Source organism: Lissotriton helveticus, chromosome 7 (assembly GCF_964261635.1).
Source record: "Lissotriton helveticus chromosome 7, aLisHel1.1, whole genome shotgun sequence".
NCBI classification, from domain to species: Eukaryota; Metazoa; Chordata; class Amphibia; order Caudata; family Salamandridae; genus Lissotriton; species Lissotriton helveticus.
In genome coordinates, this window is record NC_136068.1 from 500,888,234 (window position 1) to 500,911,213 (window position 22,980).

General features: G+C 43.9%; 1 protein-coding gene across 1 annotated transcript in view; it reads right to left on the reverse strand.

The window, feature by feature from the left end:
• The window catches only part of LOC144768680 (putative DBH-like monooxygenase protein 2), a 574,472-nt gene that overhangs the window by 283,676 nt on the left and 267,816 nt on the right, over positions 1–22,980 (reverse strand). Inside the window, exon 6 of the mRNA XM_078652509.1 lies at positions 1,828–1,930. Within this exon, the coding sequence (XP_078508635.1) occupies positions 1,828–1,930 (103 nt within the window). The remainder of the gene's footprint in view (positions 1–1,827; positions 1,931–22,980) is intronic.

The following is a 22,980-nucleotide window of genomic DNA, read 5'->3' on the forward strand; positions in this document are numbered from 1 at the left end:
GTTGGTAAGACCCGTACAGAGATGTGTTGGATTCCCATCAAATAGGTATGATTTATAAAAATCCATCAAAGTGGTCTCTGATAATGATCCCCAAATGAACCCAAAGAAAGGTAGCCAATGGTGGGAAGGGGGGCTGAATCATCCGCCCCTCACTTCAAAAACTGAAGTGGTAGAGGGCAGTCAAAACAGTACAATATCGTGCTGCGCCTGCCATATCAGAATAATTATGTTGCTTGTTAGTTCAAACTCACATATAGGCAAACAGTGTGCCAAGGGTACATCTGTAGAGAGCCCTAAAGGACCAAAGTGAAGGTGGGTGACCCTAGACTCAAAGGAAACTGAACCTAATACCTCCCCAGAAGATTCTTGCGTTGTAAAAGACGCGTCGTAACTGTAGTGCGGAGTAACATCCGCGTTGTAAAGGATGTTCCCCCTTGACACGCTACTGGAGGGAGAGATACCGTGCCTGAAGTTACTGATTCCAGCCAATATCCAGACACATTTCCGGGACATGAGTTACCGGGCCCAGTATGGGAAAATACATGCAGGAAATTAGACTACCACGTCCATTAAAGAATGGGGTTCCTGATACCAGACCCATCTCCACCTACATTTTATGGTAGAGTGGCTTCTGTTATGGTACCATAGGTCAATGGTAACGTAGAAGCTTTTTTTTTTCAGAAGCTCAAAATACAGGAGTTTTTTTAAATTAAAGTTTGCATATCACATTCACACAGATTCATTCTTTATGTTTAGTTTAAAAGGTAGCTCAATCCGGCTTTCCTTATTGCTAAGGCAAGGATCTCCCTTGGGTGGGCACGCAGCCATGTCATGCCGCAAGTCTCATGTGTCAGTCTTGTTCCTGGGTGCATAACCTACAACATGCACTTTTCATTGCACTGCTTGCCCACACCACTTCCTACTTGAATGTACCACCATCTCTTTTGCTTATATGTCCTTTCACCTCAATTCACTACCACACCTACGGCTTATACGGAAAGACATATGAATCCCTAACTAAATTTGCTTTCCCCAGGCTTGTCACATTCATGTGCCACTGGAATGCCATGCACACAGCCGGATAATTTCATTTACTCCGGCATCTATAGTGTCAGCTCATGTACCACTGTATATAACAATCCACCTCGCCTACTATATGTATGTACCACGGCACTTACTGTTTTCAGTGTCTAATACATCCATAAACTACTGACGCGCTCACTTTCCTATAAGCCCCACTGCCACTACCAATCACAAAGTCTATCTCAGGAATGTAACATTGCAACTGTTGTGCAGTTTTCCACTTGTATGTCAGTATCAGTGCACCTTCCATATTTTCGACCTGCCACATGCATGTACCATAGCAAAAAGAACGAATAATGGGAAATGCAAACATTCACCCCCAGTCACAGAGATCTGGGTGTAATTGATCATTTATTTGCTCACCACGCCACCCCAGTTTGCAAACAGCCATGTGCAAATCAGTCTTGACACTGCTCCTAATGTGAACAGTCCAGCCCGAACTGCTATGCCAGGTCCTCCCTGGACCAGAAACAAGCATCCTGTGACCAGTGTTGATGTATCAAACCTCATTAGCCAGGCTAGCTTGAATACAGTGGCACAGTGAGCATGGGACTCACATCTGGGCATACCTGTCACACTTAGGGCCACAAAAGCAAAAAGAATAAATGATGGATGAATGCTGAACAATGCAAACATTGCCTGTACCATGGCACATCCCACCAACGAACCATCCATTTACATGAGCTGCCTCGTGCTGGAACAACAGCCCCTGATGCTCCACAGATGTGTCACTGACCCCAGTACCTGCAGTCGACTTGAAGTTGCTGTAGTGAATTTCCATCATCACATGAGTTGGATCATCAGGAGTCCCCAAAGAGATTCCAACATCACTGGGAAATTGGAAAGCCTGGGGTGTTAAAGAAAAATATCATGAGTGGTGAAGAGGAATATCGCACCTCTGTAGAACTACTGGTGACAGAAGAGAAACAGAAGAGAGGGAATAAAGGAGCAAGATAGGTGAGGGAAAGGAGATGTGTTGATGGAGAAGTGAGTGAACGATGATGTGTGACTGAAGGAAAGGCACAGTAAAAAGATATGTGGCAGGCACAGAGGACAGCCATGGAAAGACATAGGACAAGCACCCATGTACAGTATTCAGATTGGACACAAAGTGAATGGGGGTGTATAAGATGAAAAGGATGGATCAACAGAGAGAATCAGACTCTATCGACAGAGATACATGTAGCTCAGGTACTCCTCACAGGTTCTGTTTGTATGTTGGCATAGCTTAACCAAAGGATCTATTATTAAGTGTATAGCTACAATTCAATGGTGTGGGTCTGTCAAAAGTAACACATACCAAAAAGAGGGATGTGAGAAGTTGCGTTCACTGGTTCTCTCAGCCTCCCACTGCTATGAGATACCTAATCTATAAAAAATAACTTGCAATTCTCCATTATCCTGTCTCCCTAGCATTATTTTATTCCTCGTGGTGGAAGAGAGAGGCCTCTTTTTGTAAAGGGACACTCACCCACCAATACAATTGGTGGCATGCTTCATCCTCATGGCAGAATTATGAAGAGTCATGAGTTCTCTCTTTTTGATTATGTTATGTTTGTCAAAAGTAAGCCATGGGAAACATTTCATTACACAAGATTTTATGCTTTTTTTCATGATTATCATTTTTGTGTCATTTTTGTTCTTGGAGAAATGTCTTGTGGAAACCATGAAATGAGTGTGAGCTGAAGCCCGAATTTCTTTTAGTTAAAATAGGTCTCCTACTGGCATCTTGCTTGGTTTGTACTTGACATATGCCCTTGATAGAGCAAGGTGGCAAAACAACATTTTGTGTACCCCTTGTGAAATCAATGTTCCATAACGTTAATATTTACTAATGGTGTGTTGTGGTAAAATAACCAACCATAGTATAAGATGCACAATGCATGAACATTTGGGGAATACTAATTTTGCATGCATGAAACAAAATAATTAACTAATTTGTATTGTTATTGTGTTGTGAACTAATGCACAGCTTAAAGATAAGTAAACGCAATATGAATGTGCCTATTGTACACGTTATTGTGCTAAAAGTCGTCGGATATGTAAGTATAAAACGCATTAGTATGGTGGGAGGTAAACAGAAGGGTTTCATTACCATAATTAACTCGGATGAGAAGTTCAAGGCTGTTTTGCCCTAAAGTTAGGATGATTGCCAAAATATGGACATTGCCAAACCAAAGGAGAGCCTACCTGCAGGAGCAGGACACCGTGCCTGCTACACTTGCCCTAGGGAAACGCCGCCAGCCACCAGACGCCGATAAGAATCGCGCTACAGTGACACGCCAGCAGCGCCAGGAGGTGCATAAAGCAGTGCACATCCCCGCGTCGTGGGACGTACCGGGCGAAGCCCGGGCCAAGGGCGGGCCTGTCTGAGCCCGACTGAGACAGGAGACTGGACTGGGCCATACCCCTTGATTTTTCGATCTCAGTAAGACTTGACTATATATTGTTTAATTGTTCTTTTAATTACTTAACTTGTAATATACTATATACTTCATTATAACTGTCTGATACACGCATAAGCATTATAGACATCGTAGTAATGGCGTCAAAAAACTCTAAAGTAAATAAATTATGTAGCAAGGGAGTGGGAGGAGGTCTCACTGGCACCCTAGATGCCTTTATTACCAGGGCTGTGTCTGCACTAGAGAAAGAGATAACCTCAACTCAACGACGGCTATCTCTTGACCCTGTGTTTATGAGAAGGTCATCACTTGGGAGCATTGCGACAGTCCCATCACCTGAACAACCACTCACCCAGAAAGTTTGAAATTCGTGTCACCAACAAGACCTTCCAACTATACTAGACATAAGTGGGATTGACGCAAGCCTAGACTCCTACATGGTTTATCCAAGTGTAGAGGGGGGTCAGCGCCAAAAGTCTTTAACTAGTGGGTCGCCTAGAGAGCCCACAGAGCAAATTCACATTGAATCTGCGCAGGTTACTGCTCCTAATTTAAAACGTAAGCGTGGCGGAAACCAGCAGAAAGGAGCATGCACTAAAAAGATAAAAACTGTTTTCCCTAAGCATCGGGATAAGGGGGTTTTGTATAGGAACAAGATATCTAACCAGACTGAAGAGACTGGCTTGGATTATACCAGCCCCATTGTCGAAATAAATGAAAGCCCGCCTATAAATATTAGAGATACCATGTGCTCGCTGGAAAATATTGAGCACTTGGTTAAATCTTTAATTCTTCCTTTGGTGGAGCATGTAAAAAGGATAGGTGATCAGCTGGAAACTCTCAAGAAGATTACACGGGATAACTCAGAATTGATGAAAAAACCGGGGGATACAAAACCCACGTAAAATAGTTCTCCCGCATTACCCAAAAACAAACAGAAGCCACCATCTAGAGTGAAATCGGGACAACTTGGCAAAGATCTATCTAAGCCAGAAAGTGTAAATAAAAAAGATAATGATTCCCAGTTGGTCTGTAAAGCTGGGAGAGGCGGTAAAGCAGATAGCAATAAAACAGGCACAACTGAGAACCCTGATAAAATGGTACTAGAACCAGATAAAATAGTGGCACCCAGAAGTAATGTACATGGGAAGAGCGTCGATCTTCCCCCGGACTCCTATCCTTATGTAATTGTGCTGGCAGGTGTCCCGGAGTGGAAGAATAACAGGGATGAAACTTCTCATGAACTAAAAAATAAAGTTATGTATTGGTTAGGGAAAAACAGACCCCTTAGACCTGACCTGGGTGGGGAAATCCTTAATGTCCAGAGAGTAAACTGGCTGGGCCATAATGCAAAAGATATTAAAGGAGATTGCATTATTGTAAACTTTAGAGACCCAAGGGTAGTACAGTTTATAAGTTCCTTCCCGTATTACGGAAACTCAGGCAGAATCTTTTCTTTAGATTTAAGCGACTTCTACCCACCGGTCCCCTTTGTGGTGGGTAGTGAGAGGCCATACAATTGGATCACTGAAAGAATATCGACTACCACAATATCGAGTACCCAAAATATCGAGGTGAAAATATCTACTACAAAAATATCGAGTTTGTATGTACAAACAGGTAAGTACAAAAATATCGACTACAAAATATCGTTTACAAAAATATCGTTGTAAAAAATATCGACTTTACTAAAAACAATGTTTAATTACATTAATATAAAAAATTAATTACTAAAATATAATTAACAATACTTAAAATAACTTTTAATAATTAAATATTTAATGAAAGTAAAAAAAATATATATTTTTAATCATATTTCTTAAAACATATATATATAGTAACAACATTTAATTAAATAATAGGCAATATTGTATATGTACCCCAAAAACCCAAAACTGACCCTGAACCCTAAAAATACCCCTTTACCCAAAAACTAAAAACTGACCCTGAACCCTAAAAATAACCCTTTACCCAAAAACTGAAAACTGACCCTGAACCCTAAAAATACCCCTTTACCCAAAAACTGAAAACTGACCCTGAACCCTAAAAATACCCCTTTACCCAAAAACTGAAAACTGACCCTGAACCCTAAAAATACCCCTTTACCCAAAAACTGAAAACTGACCCTGAACCCTAAAAATACCCCTTTACCCAAAAACTAAAAACTGACCCTGAACCCTAAAAATACCCCTTTCATTTAACATAATTAGCAATTAATCAATTAAATAAAATTAATTACCAATTACATTTTAATTAATTAACAAACATTTTTTAATTAACAATTAATTAAATATTACTACCAATTATTAAATTAACATATTTAATTAATTATAATTAAATTACTTCCCACCCTATTCCCCTATAAACCCACAACCCGCTAGAGAAAATACATTATTTTAATTGACATAATTAGCAATTAATCAATTAAATAAAATTAATTACCAATTAAATTTTAAATAATTAACATATATTATTTAATTACCAATTAATTAATTATTACTACCAATTAATAAATTTACATATTTAATTAATTATAATTAAATTACTTCCCACCCTATTCCCCTATAAACCCACAACCCGCTAGAGAAAATAAATTATTTTAATTGACATAATTAGCAAATAATCAATTAAATAAAATTAATTACCAATTAAATTTTAAATAATTAACATATATTATTTAATTACCAATTAATTAATTATTACTACCAATTAATAAATTTACATATTTAATTAATTATAATTAAATTACTTCCCACCCTATTCCCCTATAAACCCACAACCCGCTAGAGAAAATAAATTATTTTAATTGACATAATTAGCAATTAATCAATTAAATAAAATTAATTACCAATTAAATTTTAAATAATTAACATATATTATTTAATTACCAATTAATTAATTATTACTACCAATTAATAAATTTACATATTTAATTAATTATAATTAAATTACTTCCCACCCTATTCCCCTATAAACCCACAACCCGCTACAGAATTAAATTACACAATAATTAAAAAAATAATTAATTAAAAAAAAAAAAAAAAAAAATTGACACTTTTCACACATATTATAACATAAACACACTATAAATAATTAAATATTATTTAAAAAACTATATTTTTTACTATCTAGATTATATACTTGGATATTTTCACTGTCTATATTATTTACAATCGATATTACTTCACTTACCTTAAAAACGATATTTTGGCTGTCGATATTCTGTCTAGTCGATATTTTCTCCAAACGATATTTAAAACTCGATATTCTGTCCAGACGATATTTTGGAGTCGATATTATGTCTGTGCACCCATACAATTCACGTCATGAAGGAAGGTATCTACATACTGGTAATCGCTTTAATGCCCCAATGGCACCCAGGATGTACAGAGGCTTTATGCCGAATAATTTTCATGATTATCAATTGCCAGGGAATCTATTTAATGTTTCAACCCATAACAGGTTTGACTCTCTTTCTGGTCTGGGGGGGGTGGATTGACCAGTACGGGACCATGTAATCGTATCTTATGCTGAAAATTTCGAACCCATTCAAGCAAAGGACTCCCAGGGAAATGCAGAACTTCAACACCTAGGAGGGCGGACTAATACTGCTACGGTTCGGACGCACTCAGAAAAACCTGAAGCTTCAGTTATATCACTAAAAGGCCAATGCAAGAGTGATGGTATCTCAGATAGCTATATAGGCAAGGTTGCCGATTTGAAACATGCTACAAATGACGTGAACAACGACAAATGGACTATTATCTTTTGGAACATTGCAGGACTTAGGGCCAAGCTGGATAACCCGCTTTGGCACAAATTAACAAAATAACTTGATGTCATGTGCCTGCAAGAAACATGGGCAAAGGATGTGTATCATTTGAATGGTTTTAAAACTGTTTGTACTCCAGCTATAGGCTCATTACATGGCAGAGCCAAGGGAGGGCTCTGCACATATGTCTCAAATTGTTTTAAATGTAAAAATATCGAGTTTCTCCACAATAATTGTTATTACCATATTGTTGGTTTGTATATGAATGATAATTTTTGCATCCTAATTGTAGATCTATATAATAATGTCTCTTCGGCTGATTTAGTTTCAGTATTTAAAACCTTAAACTCCGAACTCAATACAATAATTTGCAATGAACGCAAAGAGTTTGTTGTGATACGGGGGCAAGTTTAATAGTACCCTTTGTGATCGAGCAGGAAAAGGGAACTGTGGCTTGACTTTGGACAGGGAGTCTATATTGACACATTTTGAACATACTGGAAAGGGTGATGCCCTAAATCCGATCCTTTTTATGAACGATCTAGGTTTTGCAAATACATTGTGTTATCCAGAGGTCCCGTTCTCTGCAACTTTTAATGGTAGAGGGTTATCATCTGTAATTGATTATGTCTTGATCTCTTCATGTTTTGGGGGTAGTGTTGCTAATTATAGTGTACTGGGTAGAAATCTCAGACTCGCGTGTTAATACAGATAAAACCCCTAGGAGACATTGAAATCTCTAGACAGAATGGTTATTCTCTAAAGTGGTCCAAGGTTGTACCTGATGAATTTCTATGTAACTTACTTAAGGCCTGTAATCCGTGTTTTAATATTTGTTTGGACATGGGGTCTGAGGATACCGAAGCACTTAATAATTCATATTAATGATAACATGTATAACGGAAAGCCCGTGGGTCAACTTAAAGAACAATAACAATAAAAAGAGAGGTTGGTTTGACCATGAGTGTACTAAGGCACACACAAATCTCAAGCGGGCGCTGAAAAGGCATGATAGAGATCATAAACAGATTAGGGAGTTTCGTAAATCTTATAAATTAGCCATTAAGAATAGAAGGGCAAAGATGTAGAAGGCTGCATGGGAGGCATTATTAGAAGCCTCGGAACTGAAGGACATGACAGCATTTTGGAGGGCAGTTAATGTCTCAGGACACCCCCGCGCCGCACGGCCACCAGCTGCTGCGTGTGTGCTCCTTGCCCCACTGCTGCTCGCAGAGCCGACCTCGCTGACCTCGCTCACCCCGCCCCTCTGCCTCGCTGTTCCCGACCCTCGCCGCAACTGCTTGTGCTGTATTTTATTTTTTCACCACTTGTGCCGTATTTCATCACTCTGCTGTTTTTTTCAACATTTGTGCCGTCTTTTAACAGTTTTTTATCCCCTGTATAGTGTTTAACCCTTCATCCCCATCTTGTTTCCCATTTACTTTCTGTACCCCCAGTGCCGTGTTGTTTTGCATTTGCCTGCCCCGCTTCCTGCCGCCGTGCTAGCGGCCACGCCCCCTTTCCCTTCTGTGCCCTCCCCGCTCCTGCCTCCCAGCTGCTCCTCCCTCCCTCCCACTTCGCCATATATGGCGACCGCGCGTACGCACAGCGTTCACACGTCTGTGCCAGTCCGCGCCTGGACCGAGCCCAGCGCTAGGACCCCTGGCACCCACCGAAGCAAGACAAACCGAATGACCTACGACACCACCGCCCTCAACGCTCTCAACGCCGGCCGTAACCCCGCCTGCTGTCGAGCCGCCCCGAAACACTTCCACGGACCCTTCACCTGCACAACCTGCAAATTCACCTGCCTCCGAACATGCTCCGCGCCAGCAACGCCGAACCCCAGCAGCGATCTCAAGTGCATCCTGCTCAACATCCGTTCCGTCCACAGACACGCCGTCGAGCTCTGGAACCTGCTCGACACAACATCTCCAGACATTGCATTCCTCACCGAAACATGGATGAATGCCTCCTCTGCCCCCGACATCGCCATCGCCATCCCGGAAGGATAAAAGATCATCAGGAGGGACCGCGTCAACCAGACCGGAGGAGGCATCACCATCGTCCACAAGAACACCATCCGCATCACGCCAGACGCCGACGACACCTTCACCGTCGCCGAACACCTCCACTTCCAGATTCACACCAACCCAAAGACGACGCTCAGAGGCACCCTCGTCTACAGACCCCCGGGACCACGCACACAATTCAGCGAAGTCATCGCCGACTTCATCAGCCCGCACGCCCTCTCCTCCGCCGACTACATCCTCCTAGGGGACCTCAACTTCCACCTGGAGAACAACAAGGACCGCAACACCGCCGCCCTGCTGGACAACCTCGCCAACCTCGGACTCAAGCAACTGGTCAACACCCCCACCCACTACGCCGGCCACACGCTTGATCCCGTCTTCTCATCCGTCTTCTCATTAGCCACTCCACCGGACTCCACTGGACCGACCACAGCTGTGTCCACTTCAGCTTCAGAAAAACCACCACCCGCAACAGGTTCCCCACAGAAGATGGAGCAAGATCACCGCCGACCAGCTCACCACCTCCCTCAGCCAGAACCCACCTGCCAGCACACCGGACCCCAACGAAGCAGCCCGCAACTTCACGCAGTGGCTGACTGCCTGCGCTGACGACCTCGCACCACTGATGAACCCCCCCAGCAAACCCAGAAGCAAGAAGGCCCCCTGGTTCACCGACAAACTCAAGGACTCCAAGAAGACCTGCCGCACCCTCGAGAAAGCCTGGCTCCTCGACCTGACCACTGACAACATGACCGCCCTCAAAAACACGACCCGCAGGCACCACCAGCTCATCCGCACCACCAAGAAGAAATCACTGAAGGATCGACTGGACAACAACGCCCACGACAGCAAGGAACTCTTCAGCATCGTCAAGGAGTTCTCCAACCCCAGCACCGGCAACAACGACATCACCCCTTCACAATATCTCTGCGACTCCCTCGCCTCGTTCTTCCACCGCAAGATTACCGACATCCACAACAGCTTCGGCACACCATCCTCGCACCCTGCCGTCGAACCAACGCTCCCCACCACGACCCTCCGCACCTGGACCGCAGTGACCACCGAAGACACAGCCCGCACGATGAACACCATCCACTCCGGATCTCCGACTGACCCCTGCCCCCACCACGTCTTCAACAAGGCCGACTCCACCATCGCACCCCAACTCCGAGACGTCATTAACACCTCCTTCGACACCGCCACCTACCCGGAGAGCTGGAAGCACGCCGAGCTCAGCGCCCTACTAAAGAAACCAACAGCGGACCCCACTCACTCCTCCCTTTTCCTGCCAAAGTCATCGAGAAGATCGCCAACAGACAGCTTGCTGCCTTCCTCGAGACGAATGGATCCCTCGACCCCTCGCAGTCCGGTTTCAGAGCCAACCACAGCACCGAGACCGCCCTCATCGCAGCCACCGACGACATCTGAGCCCTTCTCAACAACGGGGAAACAGCGGCACTCATCCTCTTGGACCTCTCCGCTGCGTTCGACACGGTCTGTCACCGCACCCTAGTCCAACGCCTCAGCAACACCGGCATCCAAGAAAAGGCACTGAAGTGGATCACCTCGTTCCTCGCTGGAAGGACACAGAGAGTCCGCCTCCCCCCGTTTCGCTCCGAGGCCACCGAAGTCATCTGCGGCGTCCCGCAAGGATCATCACTCTGCCCCACCCTCTTCAACGTCTACATGAGACCTCTCGCAGCCATCGCACACCAACACAACCTCAACATCATCTCCTACGCCGACGACACCCAGCTGATCCTCTTCCTCACCAGAGACCCCGACACCGCCAGAACCAGCCTCCACGAAGGGATGAAAGACGTTGCCGAGTGGATGAAGAACAGCCGCTTGAAACTGAACTCAGACAAGACGGAAGTCCTCATCCTTGGACCATCACCCTCCGCCTGGGACGACTCCTGGTGGCCCCCAGCCCTGGGCACCGCCCCCAAGCCGACAGACCACGCACGCAACCTGGGCTTCATCCTGGACTCCTCCCTCTCGATGACCAGACAAGTCAAAGCCGTCTCCTCTTCTTGCTTTCTCACCCTCCGCATGCTCCGCAAGATCTTCCGATGGATCCCGATCGAAACCAGGAAGACGGTCACCCAGGCCCTCGTAACCAGCCGGCTAGACTATGGAAACACCCTCTACGCCGGAACCACAGCCAAGTTACAGAAAAGACTACAACGCATCCAGAACGCCTCTGCCCGACTCATCCTGGACATCCCTCGACGCAGTCACATCTCCAGCCACCTGAGGAACCTGCACTGGCTCCCGGTCAACAAGAGGATCACCTTCATGCTCCTCACCCACGCACACAAGTCTCTCCACAACCTAGGACCCAAGTACCTCAACGACCGCCTGACCTTCCACACGCCCAGCGGCCAGCTACGGTCCGCCAGCCTCGCCCTCGCCGCCGTACCACGCATCCGAGGAGCCCGCCCCCGGAGGCAGATCCTTCTCCTACCTGGCGGCCAAGACATGAAACTCCCTCCCCATCCACCTTCGGCTGACCCAGGACCACCTCGCCTTCAGGAGACAACTCAAGACCTGGCTGTTCGCGCAGTAGCGGCCCCCCTTCCCCCAAGCGCCTTGAGACCCTCCCGGGTGAGTAGCACGCTATACAAGTATTTGATTGATTGATTGATTGAATGCGCCATATTTCAAGGATGACACCAGGGCGAGGTTAGAGATTGCTATTGCTGAGGATGAATGGGTGAGACATTTTGAGACTTTTTATAACCCTTCACCCGCGAATGTAGAACCTCAGAGGGAACTCGCAAGGCATAAGCCCCCACATGCATCATTGTGTCTTTTTGCATTTCTTAATTTGCGAAAAATAAGGAATCGCAAATTAAGAAATGCAAAATGATATGCATCAATATTTTCGGTATTCTTTTGGGATTCGGTAAAAATCGCAATTTTTACCGAATCCCAAAGAAATACCGATTTCTTAACTTAATTTTCGCAATTCTCTTTGATTCCTATGGGCCAAAAGGCCCATAGGAGTCAATGGAAATTGCGAGTGGCACTTAGAAAATTTCATGGGTGCAGGGGGGGTCCAAAGGACCCCCCCATGCACCCCTGAAATGTTTTTTTCGCATCATGTTGCACACACACATGTCCTAAGGACATGTGTGTCCGTAACATGAATGTTGAAAAAAAAACATTTGACACATTTTACACACTTTTTCCAAATTTACCGAGTGGTTCAACCACTCGGTAAATTTGGCACCCTATTTGCGAATTTTCACTTTTTAAAAAAATGATGCATTGCTTTTAAGAAATCGCACATCTGCGACTTCTTAAAAGCACCCGCAATTTTAGAATTCACACACATGTTACGAATTCTAAAATTGCTTCATGCATCCCAAAAAGCACTTTTGCATTCGCAAACGGCCGATTTTAAGGAATCGCACCGTTTGCGAATACAAAAATGCTTGATGCATGTGGGGTTAGATGTCTAATCTACCAATAATTAAAGAGGGGCTGAATCTCTTTTTTACATTGGGAGAAGTAACTAAGGGTATTAATGCAAGCCGGGGGGGCAAGGCGCCTGGCCCAGATGGCGTCCCTGTAGACATCTTTAAAAATAATGTAACACTATGGGCGCCACTGCTGACAAGATTTCTTAATGCTGCTCGTTCGTTGGGTCTTGTTAGCACCTGGTACGAATCAATCATTGTACCCATTTTTAAAAAGGGCAACAGGGCTAGTTGCATGTGTTACCGCCCAATATCCCTGCTTGACTCAACAGTCAAAATTATCGGTAGGGTCATCCTAGATAGGCCGAAGTCATGAGCCGATGAGCATAAGATCATTAGTGATCTACAATACGGGTTTAGAGGAGTTGGGACCATAGATCAAGGACTCAACTTATTTATACTTCTGGAAAAATATGGTAAGGTAAAGGGAGGGAGGTTGTTTTTAACTTTTGTGGACCTTACCTCCGCCTTTGACTGTGTTAATCACAGCAAATTATGATCAATTTTAACTCAATTGGGTGTAGAGGATAATATAATCCGTTTTTTAAGAGAGTTGTACAATGGGGCTAGGGCAACGATCCGATATGGTATAAAAGGAGAGTGTACGAGAACGTTTAATATTGCACGGGGAGTGAGGCAAGGATGTGTCCTTGCCCCGTTTTTATTCTCCATTTACATCAATGGGTTGGAGGATATTCTGCTAAGGGACTGTACTGATATGCCTATGGCACTACAACGCTGAATACCGGCACTCATCTATGCAGATGATGCCGTCCTTATGGCAAGGTCCCCCATAGCAATGCAAACCATGATTACATATTTTTGTACCTTTATGACTAATTTGGATCTGAAGGTGAATTGCACCAAAACCTTTTCCATGAACTGTGGTGTCAAAGCAAAACAGAGGAAAAGAACTATGTTCATTGACTCTAAGCCACTGGATCATACAGCAACTTTCCCTTATTTAGGCATACTATTTGACTGTACAGGTCAGTGGAACAGCGCAGTCAAAGGGAGAAATTTGTTGTTCACCAAGTCTGTGATGGCACTTAAACTATTCAGTAAGAAGATGGGAAAGAAACCAGTCCATGAGCTTTTAAGTATTTATAAAGCTAGTTGTGTTGCGGTGGCAACCTATGGCGCGAGAATTTGGGGTAATACTAATGTCACCAGTTTACAGCTGACTGAGAATAGCTTTCTTAAATATCTTTTAACTATGCCTGAGAGCATGTCCACCCATAATTGTCACACTGAACTTGGTAAGCCCTATTTAGAAGATCTTTTTATGGCCCAACCCGTTCTTCTGTGGCATCGGGTATGGACTACCATTGAGTGTCATTTGAACCGCCTCATATTGGGGGACGCCCTGAAATTGGAAGGTGTTCATCGTGTGAAATGGCTTAGATACATTAAAACCTTTTGTGGTAATATTAATCACCCAGAATTTTACGATGACCCCATGTCAATGGTCACGATCCCGAGGAAAGAGCTGAAAAGGTTATGTATTATGTACTTATCGAATCTCAGAGATCAAACTGAGTTGACCAAAAAAACTGTGATTGCCCATCAACCGTTTTCAATTTCGCAGGCTATTCAACCCTATTTAACCCTGCAGATGACAGAACACGAAAGGTTTTTGCTGATACGTTTCAGATTTGGGATTCTTTTTAGATTATTGAGTTTCCCTGCCATTAACGACTGGACAAGTGAAATAGGTAAATGCCCATGTGACGATACATCCACCCAATCGGACATTCATATTTTATTTTTTTGTAAATTTTATATAGTACCAAGGAAAAGGTGGATTATGCCCATTTTAAAATATATGAATTGTAAACAATGTCGCCCTGCCTTCCTGGCAATTCGGAAACTTAATGACATATTTTCGGTAGCATCTGTTTCTGGATACCTTAGAAATGTTTTTCAATCAAGGAAATCGATAATTATCTAATATTTTTAATAGCCTGAGCCTAGTAGATGTTTTTTTTTGTATAAATATTTATTGTGTAATTTGTGTAAATTGTGATAAAGTTGTGATTTATGTACTTTTATGGTTATCAAAGTTTCAAAACCGAATAAAGTCTTTTTGAATTTTTTTAATATGGACATTCGAGTGTTCTAAACGTGAGAAAACAGGCCAACGTTGTGAGTCAAGGAAGATACCAGGCCAGAGACTGTTTTAAACAAAGAACCTTTATGATTCTGCTGATTCACCATGAATTTGATGTTGTAGTGGTGAGGAGATGCTCACCCACCCCAAAATTGTCCAATCAGAACCTGAATTGGTGATGTTAGATACTTTTTAGATAGATTAAGTTAGGAAATTAGTGTATAAAAACCCCTGATTTTGCATAGAGGGTGTCGCTCTTTCGATTTTTTTCTCGAAGTGCTGTCGGATTGCAGATCGATTCCTGGATGTAAGAGACTTTAATTTTTTCCTTGTTTGCCTTGTAGGATAAATGGATAAGATGAGGGCGTTAGTTAGGGATGTTAGGAGAGAATGAATTTGGAACTATCTATTCTTTGCTAAACTTTTAACTGATTTTTAAATAAACGACTGTTTTCTGAGCTCTAAATAAAATGATCATTTTTTAAATAAAGTTTACGATTTTAATTATTAAAGTTTTGCTTTTAATAAAATTGGGAAAATTGAATATTAAAGCTGGTTTTGTGATTTTCCTACGCCTAGTTTTCTTTCTAGCAGATCCATTGCCACTATGGTGGTGTGTCTGAATAAAATTTATGTTTGAATAAAACCATGGTAAAGTGTATACAGACTGTAGGTGTAAATAATAACTGATTAAATAGGTTTAGACACTCCACCAAATGTTACAGCATTACCCCTTTGTGTTTCACCAAATTCCTGAAGCCAAGTTTTAGTGATCAGGGTAAATGTGCAGTGTTATGGGCCCCACTGATGAATAAGTGTGTTTTTAGAGATTTCAGGGAAATGGTAAGTGCAAATAAAAAATGATTTTTGGAGTCCCGCTGTAGCAGTTATATCTTGGTAGCAGAGTAGTGGTTGCTAAGGAAATTAGCTAGAGTTATGTATAAAGTACTATATAGAATTTGACGTACAGAATTATGACTAACATCTGTTGAGTTCGTATTATGTTATATGTAGTTTTGAAAAGGCTTCCAAGTGTTGCGTGAAGCTAGTGCCTCTGTCTGCAGGCAGAGGAAGTGTGGCAAGTAAAGTCGCACAGTGCATTGGTGTGTTTCAAAAAAGGAGTATCGTCGTATACTGCGGTGGTATCGTCGCATATCATTGTTTAGGGACATTAGGTGTGAAAGGATAAATGCATAGTGAGGACAGTCTATAAAATCTCAGCCTTCAAGCACAGGGATCATTGGGTATCCTGATTAAAACTTACTGCTGGGAGAGTAGTAGAACTTAACCCGAGCTTGATAGAAGGGTAAAGGAGACACGTCTACTTTACTAACGATAGAGGAATTCTGTGGTGGGCTAGAGATAAGCGCTTCTTACTGGAGATACAGAGTTCATGTGTATATGAATAGGGTTTTCTGTATGAACATGTGTAAATGAAATTGCAATACGTGTTCTGGTGAAACTCTGGGATTGTTTCTAAGGAGGTGAAAAAGATCTCTGTATGTGCTTTCCTGGAGAAACGAGTTCGTTATTACCCAATAGAAGGGTAAGGTAGGGTAGTGCTACTTTATCAACAAGTCTAAAAATTCTGAGGAGGTAAGCGTCGTCTACTCCGGTTACAGAATACTTGTATGATTGAGAAATCTATCACTTTATTAGCAAAACAGGCAAATGGTATTGTTTTGTGTAAGTTACTAACTGATTTTGTAAAATATCTTGTAAATACAGCTTCTTGAAAAAACCCTGTAAAGGAGGGGTCAGTTAGCGCTGGAAAAGCCGGAGCGCTGGTGATGTCAAAAGTGTCGCGCTGGGATTGGTCCTCGTGACCTAGACGGAGTAGAGGCTGATTGGTGCATCACGAAGAGCAGCAAAAGCTATTGGTTAAGCACTATAGTGACGTATCGTGTTCTAATTGGTACATTAGTGCGAACCGCGCTGTGATAGGTTAGTGTTACGGAAACAGCAATAGAATAGTACGCGATCTTTTGAAAGCAGGAGAATTTACTGAAAATGTCGTACTACTATTATGACGAAGACAAGAAGAAACCTTCATGGTTTAAAAAATTGAAAAACATGTTTGTAAAAGATTAAGAGGTAGTTACGAGGGAGGGAAAACCACCTCCTTCACCAAAAACGCCTGCTTTCTATATGATGTCAAAACATGTGTTTGGTTAGAGAATTGGGAACGGTATACCAAAGATGATGGTGTATTAGCTTTTCCGGAAGGAGGATCTTTTGATTTGGTAATTTTGAGAAATTTGAGAGACAAAATGATGAAACTTGAACCGAGACCTAGACCCACTCAATTTGAAGCACTGGTTGAGTGGGAAGATGAGATGCATCAAATGGAGAGCGAGAGGTTAAGTAGGCATCTTAGACCAAGAGGTAAAGGTCGAGATTTGTACGGAGAAACACGAGACTAGAATGCGGAGATGGAGGAATGGTAACATGTGTGATGACATGTATACAGTCAGATTGGTGGAAGAATTTGAGGGATGGAAATGCACGGAGAAGAAAAAGAATGTGGAGATAGGGAACCAAAGTTATGGTGAAAGTGAATCAGAGGATGCTGTGTTAGAAGAAATATTAAATAGGAGACCGCCACCATATCAACCAGGTTCTTTATGGACTACCCCGAATGCTCCAATTGCAGATGAGAGAGTTAGTGAAATTCCGAAACAACCATCAAATTTCCGAGATTTCCCTGAGAGAGTAGAAACAAGATACGTCCCAAGTACACCGATAGGAGAAGCTAGAATTGTAGGTACTCCTGTACAAAGTAATAATTTTCACAAAACTGTGCTAAGTGCTGAAAGACGAAATGATGTGCAGACAGATATTTCTGATTATGAACGTTCTGCACATGAACTGATTCAAAACCTTACTAAAAATATGGAAGCTGTAACTGTCCTGTAACAATAGGACCTCTGATACCCGTATTTGAAAATCAGAGAATAAAAGAGGCGAGTTTAACAATTCCATTACAACACAGTCTGTAGAAAGTAAAAGAGAATATTTATCCTGATTTGTCAGAAATAAGACGGAATGTAAATGTAAATCCACCAGAATTGACTTTTAATCAAAGTTTGTCATGCAGATACTCGACAGGAGCAGAATCTGACTCTGCAACCCCAGAGAAGAGTGTAGATAAAATAGATCTAACGCAAACACCTGTAGGACCGTCAGATAAAGAATTGAGTGATTGGATTAAAACTTTAAAAATAAAAGCAGGAATCAAAAGTCCTGGATGTGGCTAAATTAAAAGTGGACATGGAAGAATTAATCATTGGAACTATTGGAACAGACAGACTATAAAGGTTTCAGGATGATGAGCTCATGTTTTTATGTAAAAGTATAACATGGAAGGCTAAAACAATGTATGATCAGTTGGAAGATGCAGCAAGTGAAAATGGCATGACATTTTCAAAAATAAAATCATTGCAGAAAACCTATCGAGTAGATTTTGAGGAAAGGGATATTGAGAACATGAATACTGCTTGGAGATTAGCACAAATAAAAGATTTGATTGTGCTGTTGCGAAAATGGGGAGATGTAAGTAAATGGAGGGTTAAGTGGGCAAAGAAGAAAGAAGAGATCAGTGATAAATCCACATTAGCTTTTCCAATCAGGGAAAAAGAGGCAGTGGCAACTGAATTCCCCATGAGAGAGATATCTGGAGGAGGATATGTACATGTTCCTTGGAGCAGACAAGACATATTGTCATTCACAAATGATTTTCCTAGGTAGAGAGAGAAACCAGTGGAATGGTACAGACAGGTAGACGGATTTGTAATAGTGTCGAACGTTTTATGGATTGACTGGACGGATTGTCTGACATAGTGGTGCCAGAAGACTTATGGAAAGAATGAAAAATATCTGTAGATTGGCCAAGAGAAGAGTTTCCCAGAGACAAAGCAACAGGAGCTCCATCACCATATGTAATGAGAAAGTACGAACAAGTGATAGTGTGGTTGAAAAATAAAATACCACCAAAGGAAACTGATTGGGTGAAAACAGACAGGACCACACAAGAGCCAAAAGAAACTGTACATTCATTCTATGAAAGATTGTTGTTAGTTTTTAAACAGTATAATTGTTATGAGGAGTTGAATGAAAAGGACATGAGCCACTTTATATACAGATTCGTATATGGCTTGAGACCAGAAATTTCAGACATGATTAGACACAGTATGATAGGATGGCAGTCAAGTTCAGTGGATAAAGGATTGAGACAGGCAAAATATTGTAGTGAGGAAATTGATGCGAAACAGAAAAAGCTGAAGGAGTAAGCCATGTGGGCACAAGTGAAGGTAGCGGAACAACAAGTAGCACAAATGGAGAATAGAAATACAGGGAATCAAATTAGTTTTAAAAGTAAACCCAGAGGAGGAGCTTGGCGGGCATCCGTGATGGCCGCTTGAGCACAGCGCTCTCCGGACCCTCGCCGCTCCCGGCGATTTATCCTGACTAGATCCTGATTTCTTGTAAGAATTCAAGTAGAGGACGTTTGGCTGATTACCCTGGCACTTTCCGGAATTTGCTTTGGATCTCCTACTCCTGAGCTACGGTGGTCTGAACTTTTGGGCTCCGCCCTTGAGGTGCGCCCGGGACGGGGTGAAGATCTGTGGCCGTCCTGGAATTGAACAACAACGGCAGGAGATCTGGCCTTGTGAGACCCCCTTCCTGAGTTTCGGTTTCGATTCTCTCTCGACCTGTGCCACGAGTGTGCGTATCGCGCTTGGCTGAGACTTGGAGACGGTTCGGACACGGGGCTTTCCTCTTGTCTATTTGCTGGTTTGGTGGCCTCCTCCCGAGTTGACCCCTTCTTTTTGGTGTACTTTTGATCCTGAGTTTTGGGTGTTTGGCCCGTCGACCCTGGTGGCTTGTCCCGTGACGCATCTTCAAAATGGCGGGCAGAGGGGACAGAGAAACGCGCAAGACGAAAACACCTCTGCGCGGAGCGCCGGTTCAGACGAACGTCATGGACCGTTATACTCAATCTAAGGGGTCCCCCGGAGCTGCCCTACCTGGCCACAGTACGGCGTCTGAACGAATTTTGGAAGAGTCGGCGGAGCCTTCCCTACAGGATATCATGGGCGCCATCTCGGGAGTGAGGGAATCCACCGGCCTTCAGTACGAGGCCTTGGCCCACAAACTTGACACCGTGGCCATTGAGGTGAACCTGATTCGTGCTGATCTCGGCAAGACGAATGAGAGGGTGCAGTCATTGGATATTAAATCATCTAGCCTCACAAAGGACGTCTCGGAGCTCCAGACAGAGGTTGGGAATCTTCGTCGGGTGAACGACTTCATGACCCGACGCCTGGAGGATTTTGAAAACAGGGCACGTCGCTGCAATGTTCGCCTGGTTGGTGTACCGGAAAACCCTGAACCCCACTCTGTTGATCTCCTGGTTGAGGATCTGATTTTAAACCATCTTGCCCCCTCCGGGCTTACCAAATTTTTCACGGTTGAACGCGCACATCGTGTCCCGGGGGGCAAAGTTAAGCCGGGTGCTCCGCCAAGGCCTATTGTGGCTAAACTGTTTCATTATAGGGATCGGGACGCTATCCTGCAGGCCTCACGGGTGAAGGGCCCGGTGGCCTTCGAGAATGCCACAGTGAACTTCTACCCGGACTTCTCCCAACAGGTTCAAAGACAACGGATGGAGTTTCGTGGTGCTAAGAAACGTCTTCGAGATCGGGGTCTACGCTATGCTATGCTTTTCCCCACCAGACTTCGTGTCGAGTATAATGAGCGTACTCTGTTCTTTGATAGACCGGATGCTGTTAATGACTGGCTGGACTCCTTGCCTGACCGTCCTCCTGATACTGAGTCTGCCGCTCACCCTGGTGGTGCCGAAGGTGGTGTGGAGATCTGATTGTTTGACTCTGATGTCTCGTTTTGAATACGCTCCCAGGAGTGGTGGCCGGCGTACCTCTGCAATGTGATTATTTATTTTTTGTGTGTTGTTTCTTGTTCTTACTGTAGTCTGGGGGCGGGTGGAACGGAGACCTTTCCTCCTCCGGGGTCTTTGTGTAGACTAGGGGTTATGGGGCGACAGGCACACTGCAGGTTGGGGTGGCTCTTTAGCTTTTTGCAGGGGTGCAGGGTGGGGGGTGTTTCCTTTCAGCTTGGGGGAGGGGGGATGGGAAGTTCTTATTTTTTTGTGTGTTGTTTTCAAGGCGAATTGCTTCTGTCTTTACTGATGTTTCTGATGTCTAGCTCTTGGATGGGGGGTCTTGGCTCGGGTGGGTGGGATGGGGGGTAGGGGGTTGAAATTTGTTTCCTGGAACGTTAATGGCCTGGGAGATCGCATCAAGCGCAGTGTGGCGTTGAAATATATAAGACGTTTGTCACCGGACGTTGTTTTCCTGCAAGAGACCCATTTGATTGGGAATGTATGTAATGCAATGAATAGATGGGGCTACAGCCTTGTGGCACACTCGGGGTTTACTTCAGGATCCAGGGGTGTGGGTATCCTTGTTCGTAACTCCCTCCCTCTGGCGATAGATGAGGTGATTCGGGATGATCGTGGGAGATATATTGTTCTGGTGGGTAGATATGAGGGCCGCACCCTGTCCCTCTTTAATGTTTATGTCCCCCCAGGCTTGCAAACTGCTACTTTCACTGATTTAGGCCGTGTCTTGTTGGACCTTCCTGATAGTGTACTCTTTCTTGCCGGTGACTTTAATTCAGTGCTTTCTGGCCTTCACGATCGCCATCCCCCCAGGGATACCCCGCATGCCCAGCGTTGGTTGGGTGGGTTTTTGGATACTTTTGGCCTTGTGGACTGCTGGCGATTGTTACATCCTACTCAGCTTCAATACACTTTTCATTCTGGTGCCCATGGTAGCCTATCTCGGCTAGATTATTTCCTGATGCCCGCTGCCCAGTCGTCGGCGGTCCGTGAGATTATACATTTGCCAAGGGGCATCTCTGACCACTCGCCGCTCTGGCTTCGTTTTGAGGTTGGGATAGAGGCAGTGGGCCGAGTGGCTCCCATTAACCCATGGTATCTCTCCTCCCCTGAGACTCGTGCCCTCTTGCTCAAGTCCATAGATGCTTATTTCCTGGAAAACGAGGGGTCGGTCCCTTCGGCGGTGTCCCTGTGGGAAGCCTTCAAAACTGTGATTCGTGGACAGGCCCTTTCTTTGATTGTTGAAGCTAAGAAAGCCGTGAAGAGGGAGGTAGTGGACCTCGAGGGGGAAATTTCTGCCTTGGAGGACGAGTTGGGATCTGGTGTCACGCCTGAGAAACTTCATGCCCTGGGTCTAAAACAGTTTGCATATAAATCCCTAGTTACTGACGCTGCAAAAGTGATGTTTCGTGAGCAACAAGGCAGATTGTATGATGTTGGTGATAAGGCGGGTAAACTCCTGGCGTGGTTGGACAAGAAAGAAAGAGCTAATCGTGTGGTGCCTGTGATTCAGTCTGCGAGTGGTGAGAATGTGATTGATCCGATCGCCATTGTAGATCGTTTTGCGGAACATTTCCGTGTTGTGTATGCTCCTGTGTCTGTGAGGGATGTGGCTGACTCTCGCCTCCTTTTGCGGGATATTGCATTGCCCTGTGTCTCTGATTTGGACCGTATCGCTTTGGACTCCCCCTTTACGGTTGATGAAATAGCTACTGCCATTCGTTCGCTCCGTTCGGGCAAGGCGTTGGGTCCAAATGGTTTGCCTATTGAGTTGTACAAGTTGCGACCCGATAAAATGGCGCCATATCTCCGCGATATGTTTTTGGAATCACGTGAGCGTAACCTCCTTCCCTATGATCAGCGTTTGGCGACGATAGTCGTCATCCCTAAAGACGGTAAACCTCGCGACCTTTGTTCCTCATATAGACCCATCTCCCTGTTAAATGTTGAACCCAAGGTTCTGGCGAAACTTTTGGCGACCCGACTCCTATCGGTTCTTGGGGACTTAGTTCATCCGGATCAATCTGGTTTTATCCCGCATCGCAACACTGCTTTGAATCTACGTCGTCTTCACGGCGTGATAGCGAGGGCGGGGCTACTGACTGAACCGGCCATTTTGGCGTCCTTGGATGCCTCCATGGCCTTTGATACTGTGGAGTGGCCTTATTTATG